The 12,495-nt window shown below is 41.0% G+C and overlaps 1 protein-coding gene across 1 annotated transcript in view; it reads left to right on the forward strand.

The window, feature by feature from the left end:
• Positions 1-12,495, forward strand: part of LOC137425574 (forkhead box protein P4-like) — a 224,255-nt gene that overhangs the window by 93,314 nt on the left and 118,446 nt on the right. Inside the window, exon 3 of the mRNA XM_068114138.2 lies at positions 2,172-2,267. Within this exon, the coding sequence (XP_067970239.1) occupies positions 2,172-2,267 (96 nt within the window). The remainder of the gene's footprint in view (positions 1-2,171; positions 2,268-12,495) is intronic.

Raw genomic sequence — 12,495 nt, forward strand, 5'->3', positions numbered from 1 at the left:
ATAGATATACCAGTATAAGCCGAGAAACGAATTTTCAGTCCCCGTGTTAAATCTGCATACAGAAAAACGATCCCTTATATAAAGGGAGGGGCACATTGCGCCTCCCTTTGATACCCACGTTCTTTATTACCTTTACTAAACCACCCTTACTCATAGGTTGCATTGTTTCCTGTGTGAGCACATTTTAACCACTTATCAAAAAGTTTAAAGTGTACTTGAAAAATTGTATCTTCTCATTCCTCCATTTATTTGGTTTGCTCCTCATCCTGTGGGGGAATTTGGCTTAAAAGCTTCGTATATCCGTATTGTACCCAACCAATTAATCTTTTTTAAAGTAACTTGGGGCATACAACACTTCTCTCTTCCCTACACCTTTTCCATAACCCAAACTTCCAAGTCTTCTCGTCAGGAAATTTTAAGAAAAAAAAGAGAATGAAGCAATAGAAAAAAAGTAAAACATTGTAGTTTTATGTACACCAGATGTGATGCCTACAACTATTCCATCATGTTTGTAGGTATCACGATTGATGAACGGATGCATCCTTAGTCCTGAACTCCCCTCACTTCTCCCCCAACCCATCTTCATACATCTTGTGTATGCATTAAAGAGATGCCCCCCTGCCCCTCAACCTCAAAATTAACATTATACATGTGATTTTCATGTGTCTACTGGGTGAAGGTAAGTTATCTGATTTCAGGGTAAACATTCTTTATCTATTGTTCGACAGAGAGGTCGAAAAACTCGAGGGCACGTGCACAGGGTGTCCATAAAGTTGATGTAAAACTTTGAACTTTTATAACTGTTGATGGTCGTATAACTGTATAACTTTTATAACTGAACTTTTATAACTCAGTCGCTCGGGCCATGATATAAACAAACTACTAAAAATGGCATATGAAAGCATAATACATAAAATATTTACTCAATACAGTTCTAATTTTTAGGCTTCGACATCACCGCCATCTTTCGTTAAACATCGTTCAGTCCGATTTTCCAACTTGTTGGAAACATTCTCGAGTTAATGCTGACCATATCGCTAAGTTCATCCAATGAATGTGGTTTTGATGGGTAGACAGTTTTACATAGCCCCATAAAAGGTAGTCCAATGGGGTCAGGTCAGGTGAACAAGGTGTACAAACAATTGGTCCATGTCTACCAATCCACTTGGCTGGGAAGAGATAATTTTTAAGAACCGTCGCACATTCGAAGCATCGTGACAGGGAACCTAGTCTAGCTGGTACAGGTGATATGTGAAATATTTTAGTCGTCGTAGTTTGGGAACAAATACATTCTACAACATTGCAAAGTAACGTTCACCACTGACTGTTACTGCTTCAAAACAAAGGAACGGACCAATGATGTGTGAGTCCCGGAGAGAGCACCAGACTTTGATTTTTGGTGTCTTTAATGCTGCTAGACTTCCTGGGGTTTTTCTGCCCCCCAAATGCAGTAATTGTGGTGGTTGTTGACATTTCCACTGATGTGGAAGTTTCATCATCAGAAAATATCAACTCGTCAAGAAACCCAGGGGAATTGTGGATTTAGCAACACTGATAACAAAAACATTAAGAATAATATGAACATTAACAAAACGTTATGAACTATGCTTACGTATGCCATTTATAGTTTGATTCTATCATGTGCACATCAAATGTTGTAAAAGTTCAAAGTTGCTCAAGGACTTTATGGACAACCTGTACATCTGATCTATTTATTCTTAGAAGTTCACCATTCATGGAGCATCATGGATTTGCTGCCGAGGCTTCAAAGCAGGAAAGTTTACAGTGCAGTAAGGTGGCTCACATGATGAGAACTTGGAATTTATCCCTGGTATCAAAGTCCAACTCTTGCTTACGTGTACTCCTTCAGGTCCACCAGCTCATATCAGCAATACTGCGAGCTTAACATTTCCTCTTAAAGCAGAGCATTTCTCGGAGGCATGAGCAAGATGCTAAATCCTGCTCATAAACACCATGGTGACAGTTTGTGATCAAGTTCCATCATAATCCCATCTACAGTCAGGGTTAGCTGTCCATGTGCAGGTCCAGCACCATCATTGCTCAATGCCATTGTAACTCAATTGTCTGTTTTATAGCCTTGACAGAATAATGCTTACTCTGATAAAGGAGATTTGCTTTGTGCTGACATACACATGTAATGGTGTGTCCAGGTCCTCCAAGCGGCTGCACGGCACTTTCTGCTACACCAGCACTCGGTCGGGCCTGTTTCACCCAGCATGGTGGACCACAAACCTCCGGGACTGCAGGTCAGCCACTCTAGATCTGCATTGTCAACATGGATTTAAGGGGTTGGGGATCATTTTCAATCTTGAACTTCCTCCAAAAAGAGTGACAACCTTTTATACAGCATCGTGGCAGGATAGCATAACCGTTTCTGGGTTGCATAGTTCTGGGATTTAACGCCGATTGAATTTTTTTTTTTTTTTTTTTTTTTTTCTATACTGAATCGAGGCTCGTGAAAGAGCTGACAACCGCGAGGGAAAGACAAAGACAGTACATGGGGACCGCGAGGGAAAGACAGTACATGGGGACCGCGAGGGAAAGACAAAAACAGCACATGGGGACCGCGAGGGAAAGACAAAGACAGCACATAGGGACCGCGAGGGAAAGACAAAGACAGCACATGGGGACCGCGAGGGAAAGACAAAAACAGCACATGGGGACCGCGAGGGAAAGACAAAAACAGCACATGGGGACCGCGAGGGAAAGACAAAGACAGTACATGGGGACCGCGAGGGAAAGACAGTACATGGGGACCGCGAGGGAAAGACAGTACATGGGGACCGCGAGGGAAAGACAAAAACAGCACATGGGGACCGCGAGGGAAAGACAAAGACAGTACATGGGGACCACGAGGGAAAGACAAAGACAGCACATGGGGACCGCGAGGGAAAGACAAAGACAGCACATAGGGACCGCGAGGGAAAGACAAAGACAGTACATGGGGACCGCGAGGGAAAGACAAAAACAGCACATGGGGACCGCGAGGGAAAGACAAAGACAGTACATGGGGACCGCGAGGGAAAGACAGTACATGGGGACCGCGAGGGAAAGACAAAGACAGTACATGGGGACCGCGAGGGAAAGACAAAAACAGCACATGGGGACCGCGAGGGAAAGACAAAGACAGTACATGGGGACCGCGAGGGAAAGACAGTACATGGGGACCGCGAGGGAAAGACAGTACATGGGGACCGCGAGGGAAAGACAAAAACAGCACATGGGGACCGCGAGGGAAAGACAAAGACAGCACATAGGGACCGCGAGGGAAAGACAAAGACAGCACATAGGGACCGCGAGGGAAAGACAAAGACAGTACATGGGGACCGCGAGGGAAAGACAAAGACAGCACATAGGGACCACGAGGGAAAGACAAAGACAGTACATGGGGACCGCGAGGGAAAGACAGTACATGGGGACCGCGAGGGAAAGACAAAAACAGCACATGGGGACCGCGAGGGAAAGACAAAGACAGCACATAGGGACCGCGAGGGAAAGACAAAAACAGCACATGGGGACCGCGAGGGAAAGACAAAGACAGTACATGGGGACCGCGAGGGAAAGACAAAAACAGCACATGGGGACCGCGAGGGAAAGACAAAGACAGCACATGGGGACCGCGAGGGAAAGACAAAGACAGTCTTGAAAAGGAAGAGACACCAATGATGAAAAGATGTGCGTCAGTCATAAATGCATAACTGATTTAATGATTTTCATTAACATATTTTCTCCATAAATTGCGAAAGAAGGGGACGGAGGTCCATGAATGTCATTAAGCATGATGTAATAGACTGTGGATGTAATGAATGAATTTAAATATTGAAAACGAAGGCCTCCAATGCTGTAAAAAATGTGTTCAGAGAGAGAGAGAGAGAGAGAGAGAGAGAGAGAAGGGATTATGTGGAGAGTTAAGCTTGATGTCTTGTTGTGTTCATATAAGTTCTCATGCTCTTACGAAGCATCACTCAAGTATGCGAAATAATAATAATAAATTAATAATAACTCGTCAGTATAAATAAACGAGTCTGCTGATGACATAATGAGCAGCTGAATATTTTACTGCATCGATGAATGATCTGGGGCTGCTGAGGGTGTTAGACAGAAGAAGTAGGGGTGGAGGGATGGCAGCAGGATGGATGTTGGGGTGGGTGAATTTTGGAAGCAGGGGATGAAACAGGAGGTAGTCGAGTGAGATGAATAGTTGTGGAGGTTCCTGGTGTGAAGCCGACGGGCCAATTAAAAAGTTAACGAGGGAGAATCGAAAGCCGTTGCACATCATCTTCCTTCTGACAAGGAAGTGTGTGTCTGTGCAAAAGGAGAAAGGGAAAAGTGGGAAATCTCTAAAGTATGTTACGATGCATCACGACACAAAAGGAAGTCTCTCATAGATTTCCACGAGTTGGAGTTGGAGTGTGTGTGTGTGTGTGTACATATGCATAATATAGAGTATATCAATCATATATATATATATATATATATATATATAGTACATAAAGCTCTTTGTAATCACTCACTTATTCACTGATATAACTATTTCGTACTTTCTACGTGAGTTAGAAAGTCGAAATTTTGCATGCTCATGTAAACTGAAGCCAATATTTCAGGAACATCACAAAACCGTATGTACATGTCCGTAATGAACATATCCATAAAAAAGTCAGCCCATTTTGCCTCACTCTGCTGACAGAGGGTCACGTGACTGAAGACAATGGCAGGTCACATGATCTTGCACATGCACAATCTCTCCCCATGGGAGCTGCTGTTTCTCGGTTTTAAGAAGGAGTGATTAGAGAGGTGTCTGTGGGTTTTATAATTTAAACATTATGTGCAGTGGATGGTAGGAAGTAATAAGGTTTATTGAAGTAATAAGTAATAAGGATGGTTTATTGTTTACAGACAATGTACAATGGCAAGTGTTACATAGATGCGAACTTATGGGGATTGTCTGAGCTCTTATCCTTTTAAATGCTCTTAAGCAAGGAAGCGGACTGTACCATTTTCCAAGTCTTTGGTGTGACTCGGGCAGGGTTTGAACCGCCGACCTCCCAGACTCTTTGAGTACATGCTCTAATCATTACACCACCTCGTCTGGTCATTTTATTACAAGAGGCGGGTTATAACAAACATTCAGAGCATGTTTTAATCAATACGTATTTACGCTGTATTCACAATCAACATTGCTGAAAAATCCAGACAGAAAGAAGGATCGCTTTGTCCCAGTAAGTTGAACGCAGACACAAGGCCAGACATTCGAAAAATGATGGATTTATACAGAGGGCATTGCCAAAATTAATTATCAAAAATGTCCAAATAGGTAATTATTTTACTATTGCCTGCGTTTTTGTGTTGCTGTAATGATATCACGACACAGGACAGCAGCACAAAAACGCCACCGAAGAAAGCGAGTGGGGTGTGGCTTACTTGGACTGGTCTTTAAACTATCAGGGCAAGAGGCTCGGAGTGACGGAATTTCGTTTTTCTGGAAAAGGAATTTATGCTTCGCAGCTGCGTTTTGTCTTCTCAGTTAGGTGTGCCTTCGTCATCACCTAAAAAAGTGTGCGAAATGACTTGTACGTCCTGTACTGTTGTGTGTTTATCATATGGCTCTGTAATTGAACCCAGACCACACATGAACTCACTATCTCTCACAATATGTTAATTACGTAAATCGTTCCGAATCTAATTTTAATTATTGTATCACAATGGAAGACGCTAACTTAACGGGATAACTCAAATTCACTCTGTTAATGGCGGGCAACCTGTAAACAGCTACAAGAATAGGACAATTATTGTTTTGATTTTGTTTTATCAGTTGCAGTTCCACCGATTAACATGTGATTAACATTAATTCACATTAATTAACATGTTAATTAACAATTAACATGTGATTAACATTAAGATTAACATGTGATTAACCGATTAACAGTTCCACCGATTTGTCTTTGACTTGAAATCATGAATCCCTCTTTTAGCATTTCCGAGCAACTCATTCGAATAAACAATGGTTTTATTTCATAACTTTTCACCTTTTTTACCTTAACAATTACTACAACTGAAGCCGTTAAATAAAGAGCTCAATCTGATCACTCATTCCTGATTTACCTTATTTATTTAACTGTTTGCAAAAAGGAAGCACAAACATCCACTTGATCAAATATTTAAAGTTATTTCACAATTCATTTAATCAAATACTAACGGGGCATGCTTGCAGACTGCAAGCAAATCCTGGGGTGTAGAGAAAGTGAAACTCCAGCAGTCAACTTTTCGTTTCTGTATATCCCGGCCCCCGTGCAGAGGGAGACAGGTTTTGCAATCACTTCTGTCTGTCTGTCTGTCTGTCCGGACCGTAACTTTTTTTTACCATTTCAATTTTTGTCATAAAATTTTCAAATAAGCGTTATTATGAAAATATGGAGAAGACAAATGAATAATTTTCTCAAAAGGTCAAAGGTCAGCATCGCATAAAGTTGTCCATTTTCATCGGAATGACCTGAAATTTTAAGAATTTGAATATTGGGTCACTAAATTGGTTCACCAATCAAAAGCTAGAACCTGATTGCTTTTTCTTTTTCTTAGATCAAAAGGCTTTTCCTTTTGGGGTCGAAAGGTCAAGGTCGCCTAAAATAGTCAATTTTATTTATTTATTTTTATCCGTTTTCATCATGTTTAGCATATGGAAGAAGAAGAAATCTGAATGCAAAGCGGATGCGGACAGGCTTTGCATTTTCAAATGCTTTCTAGTTTATTTTCCGATAATTTACGGACAGTTTTGTGATTTTTCTTTCCTGCAATTGTGGCTTCGAGTTGCATCAGTATGTAAGAGTAAAATTATGTTAATCACCGACGTTTTGATCCTTTATTATGAGAGACATTCAGACAGACAGACAGAGACAAAGTGATGGAGAATCCTTCGCATTACCAAACACAACAACCCCCAAAGAAAAATGTGAAGCCAAGACTTTAAGATTTAGTCATACATTACTGACCATGGGTATTGGGTAGTTTGGGCTTACCTTTTGTTGTTCTATTGTGAACTCTTTTTTGTGTAATATAAATGTTCTATGTATACACATACCATAAGCATGTCACTTTGGAAATATTGTTTTTCATTTCAAATTAACATTATCGACATTTTATATTTTATACCCTGACGTCTTTCTCTCTTTACCCCTGCACATGTGAAGTGAAAAGCATAGTTAAGCAATTAGTTCACTTCTGTCTGTCCGTCCATCCACAAACGTCAGTTTATGATTGAGGAACAAATTTATTTAAATTGAATGTTATATTTTGAACACTAATTGGAAAAAAAACCTGTCGTTTGGCAGTCCTTTGGTTCTGAATTCAATTTGATTGCACATGTGTGATAAGAAGTCAGATAATTTTTTTAGTCTGTCTGCCTGTCTGGCAGTGAAACGAAATTGAAAATCATTCCAAGTAGTAAACTTACTGTTTTTGGGGAAGTCATAAAGGACACAAACAATAGGCACAAAGAACGAATGTAATATGTTAAATAAGGTGGTGTATAAGATACTGCATCTACAGCAATAAATTTAAGGAATGTTTTTAATACGGCCTTTAAAATTATGATTTATTTAAATTGAATTACATATTTCAACACTGTGTGGGGTAAGGTGTTCTCTGAACTCTTTAGTTTATTGAGTAACAAAATTAAAACAAAAGATGAAGAAGAAGAAGAATCACTCCTTTCACATCTTCAGACTGAAGCAGTTCTGTTTTTGACGAGGGGGAACAATCAGGGATGGGATCCCACTCCGATGCTAAAACAAAAGACTAGCATGTAAATGAAGATTAAACTAGAACGGCACTCTTCAGCGTCATGACGTCACCTGATATGCCTCCACCCACATTATTACATCATTATAACACTTCTATCAAGTTTGATTTAAATCCATTCAGCCGTGCCCAAGTTAGCACATTTTTACCTGACATGACCTCTGACCTTTGACATATTGACCCCGGAATTTAATCCGTTCATGTTTACATCATTATACATACCTGTACCAAGTTTTAATTTAAATCCCTTCAGCTGTTCACAAGTTCTCACCTGACATGACCTCTGACCTTTGGCCTTTTACCTCAGGACCCAAAAAATCTAATCAGTTAATCTTTACAACATTATACATACCTGTACCAAGTTTGAATTGGATCACTTCAGCCGTTCTCAAGTTATTGACCTATTACAGACTTTGAGCTCTGACCTCTTGACACCAAAATCTAATCAATTCATCTTTACCTCATTATACATATCTGCACCAAGTTTGAATAAGATCCCTTTAGCCGTTCTCAAGTTATCGCGGTAACGAAAACCCTATCACAGACGGACGGACGGACAGCCGGATGGACAACCTGAAAACATAATGCCTCCGGCAACGGCATAAAAATGGTGGCATCTTGCACGGCCTCGAGAGCCACCGCTACTGTAACGCCAAAGAGTGAAAATCATAATGAGGCAAAATAAAAGCAAAAACAAATGTGAAACTGAAATAAAATATGAGCAAGAAGCAGGACAGGAGTGGATTAAAGGGGAAAAACAGGACATGCATAAGAATATCATAAAACTCATTGTGATGTCATACGTTGTGTTTGGCTGTGGTGATGTCATTGTTTCAGCTCTTTTGTGAGTTCACAATGCTACATCTCGTATGATTTGAGCAATCAAACTACGTATTGTACGCAGCACTTCATCTCAGCTTGTATAATAAATAAATTGCATTATTGTGGTCCTCTTTGCAAAGCGAACGATTGTTTGACGCATCCGTATCTATGAGCAAATGCTGTACTGAAAACTTTATAAGAGTGTGTGGTTATATCGAAGACGTTCCACCATGTGTGCCAGGAGCCATCACTAGATAATAGAACAAACAAGGCCTCAAACGTCTTGCCTAGCACAGAGTGATATCACAGAGCAACATTTATCATCGTGACAACATCACGTGAGATTTCTCATATGGTCAGCCATAGCAGACCAATTTGCGGATACATGGATATGCATAAGAAGAGTATTTTCTTTCCCACAATGACAGGTGGAGCTGGGTGTGCATGCTCTATTTTAGATCATTCCTTGTGGATGTTTATTTTGGTGCACCTGGATACAAAGCAGTCTGGTGCAGGTCCGGAGGAATTCGAGCAAGCTTTTGCTGCCTCGACAGTGATCCGAGAAAGGCAGACAATGTCTTGGTTGAATCTTTTTCCAACAGCCAACGTACACTCCAGGAAGCTGGGAGATAATTGAGACAAACATGCAAGAGAGGAACAAACACCCAACGAGCAGGACAAAAATTCATGTCGAAGCTGAAGCAATTTGCAAGGACAGGCTCAGCAAGGATTGACGTCTGAGAAAGTGCGAAGGCCCTTTCGGTCTTGCAAAACTTTGTTGGACTTGCATAACAACCATTAGGTCTTGCATAACCATAAGAGTTTATATCTGGGTCGGATTCAAATCAAGGCCAGACAGCTAAGAGGCATGTGTGCATACCTGTAGAGTGTAGACCATCTTGCCAGCCCTATATTATAATGGAATGCTAAAGCTATATCCAGGCTATGTGGCGTCGCCGTGGATGGGACAGGAAGGAGTTCAGACAGAAGTTGCAGATGTGCTTATTAACGTGACCAATTCATTGTGCTTCGCTTCACCACCACGTGCCTGGTTGAGCTTTCACATAATGATGCACCCGGAGCGACAGAAGCAGAACAGTGGACTTTCTTTGTCATTTATTAGAATTATAATCGATAGGCCTGAAATCTGCTTTCGAGGAATGTTAGTTTGCATTTCTGTTTCATATTTCGGTTTTAATCTGTAGAGCTTTAGAATGGACTATGACATCACCCTCCATCTACATTTTCTTTCCATGGAGGCCTGGCATACGTGGGGGTGGTGATGGGTGATGAGGGAGTAGGAATGTTCTCTATATAGACAATATGCAGCAACAGACAACTTAGCAGCAAACAGAAATTCATCACTCATAGTCAAGTTAACCAGATGCGGTGGTGTAATGATTGGAGTTTCAGCTCTGAGTCTGGGACGTCGGCAGTTCAAATCCCGGCCGAGTCATACCAAAGATGGAAAACGGTACGTGCTGCTTCCTTGCTTGACACTCAGCACTTAAAAAAAAGTTGGACATCGAGAGCACAGACAAAAAGGTATCGGCTCGCAACCATTGCACAGGCCTGATGGGCCCAATTGCCTCCTCTTGCAGTGAAGATCCTTTTCAGGTGCATGTGTTATTATAATTTCATGTTAATAAACTCTCTGTGCCACTAGGCATCTACAGGCATCTTCAACCAGATTAGGTTAACCAAAAGGAGGTAGAGCCATATTCCATGTACATACCATCACATCAGCTCGGCTGCACGTCACACCCGAGATCAGCACGGAAAACCAATTGCTTTCACCAATTGGTGGCATATACTGTTTCAGGTGGGATTTCAAACGAAACTTTCCGACAGCTGCGATTTCAATTTTCCCCTTCAGTTCAGGCACAAGTAATTTTTCTTGTGTGAAATCCCAGCAGCAACGGTGCACTGGCATTTGTTAAGAGCAATTGATGGTCTCGTGTATGATACGTTGTGAGAGTAAAGTGATTTAATTCGCTAAATTTACAGCTGTGCAAATGCAAAATATACAAACAACTCCGGCTTCAATATCTGCGGAGAGGAGACATTGCTCATTACCTCATTCTGCGCGAGTCGTGTCTTTGCAGCCACAATGATAAAGTAATTGATGCAAATATATAGCCAAAAAAATGAAAATATAATGTAATTGATGGAAATATATTTTGGCAAACGGGTTAAACTTCACAAAGGGCAGGTGGAAGCAAAGTCAAAGCGCCTACCTGTTCAATGCAGACTCAAAGTGGACTTGATGCAAAGATTTAAAGGCCGTCGTAACAATCCGAGTGCGGCTACATCACAGGGCATGAAAGGAAAATTTAAATGAAATTTGAGAAAAATAGAGATTCACTGAAAAGGGAGACCCGATCATCAAATCTTTTCACTTCAACATCCTGATATATTGAAAAAGGTGCATCAAGTATCATGGTTGAGCTTAGCAATCAAGGGTCAAGTTTGAAGCTATGAGGAAAGCAGACGAGGAAAACAACTCTCAACCATGAAGTGATCAGATTTGATGAGGAGTTAAAGACAGCAGGGAGAGATGTGGGATTGGACAAGAGGGACTGTTGAGTGGATGTTGTGAAAGACTTTTGGGAATAGCGGGACAGGGTAGAGTTCAGAGCGATGCTCCAAAGTCGGAGTTTGCAGTAGCTGTATGGGACACCTTACTGGCGGTATATGTATATATATGTATATGTATATATATATACAGTATATAATCTATATATATAAACCCGCTAAGTTGATGAGGCAGATGAGGCATATAGAGTCCAATAACAGCTAATGATGCATGTCCTGTTAGCAACAAGCAATGTCTCCCACGCTAACATATTGTCTCTGCTCTTCTGAGTACAAGTTAGGAGATGGTGTGCAGTCAGGCAAGATAAATTTCAACAAAAACGGCTTTCCTGACTGAATATGACATGTTGCTGACATCATGCGCAAATGTAAATCACCACATCACCTCCAAACTAGGATGGCATCTGCAGGGCTACTTATGTCTTTCTATATAGTCTCATCAGAGGACTGTGGTGGCACATATCACTCTTAGCCGGAGATCTAAGACCTCCATGAATGCCGAAACGATGCTCGAATTACGACGTTGATTAATTATACTGCATTCTTTTACTATTACGTTCCCCAAGGATCACCCAAATGAAAGCCAAAGCTGGAGGTGTTTGTGCGTGAAAGTTAAAAGGTGGGAAAACGTTTCTTAAAATAAATTGGAATGTTTATTCAGAAAGTGATTTTGACACAGAACAGTGCATGCCGAGGTCTAAAAAATTGTTTAGTGTCCGGGTTGGATGTGATGAGGTGTGGGTTGTGTGATTGTTGGAGTTTGTGTGAGGTGTTTTGTATGATACCAGATCACATAAATCACACCAGATCACACAAACAACATCAGATCACGTGGTACTGTAAGTAATAAAAAGATCAGAGCATCCCATCAGTGATGCGATTTTGACGTTTGTTTGCTTTTGCTTTGGCAAAATACAAACACTCCTCCATTTGACATTTGAAATGAGCGGTCACATCGGGGATAAAAGCGGACAAAGCTTGGGGTCGATTGGCGTCACTTGAGAATGGGTCTGCTCTTGCGTATTACTTAAATTAGCAGAGTAAATCTAGTTTACTTTTTGGTTGGGAGCGCCTTTCTTCTTTAAAAAAAAAATTAAAAAAAAATGTATGCAGTTTAACCTCGATTTAACAGAACTTTAACAGTGAGGTTTGTGTGTGTGTGTGTGTGTGAGTGAGTGAGTAACTAATAACAGATTTAACAGTGAGGAACGGGTATCCGTCAATCCAGAAATTCCGTTAAATTGAATGGTTATTTCTGAATGG

The sequence above is a fragment of the Myxine glutinosa genome, chromosome 4, assembly GCF_964187855.1.
Source record: "Myxine glutinosa chromosome 4, kmMyxGlut1.1, whole genome shotgun sequence".
Taxonomy (NCBI): Eukaryota; Metazoa; Chordata; class Myxini; order Myxiniformes; family Myxinidae; genus Myxine; species Myxine glutinosa.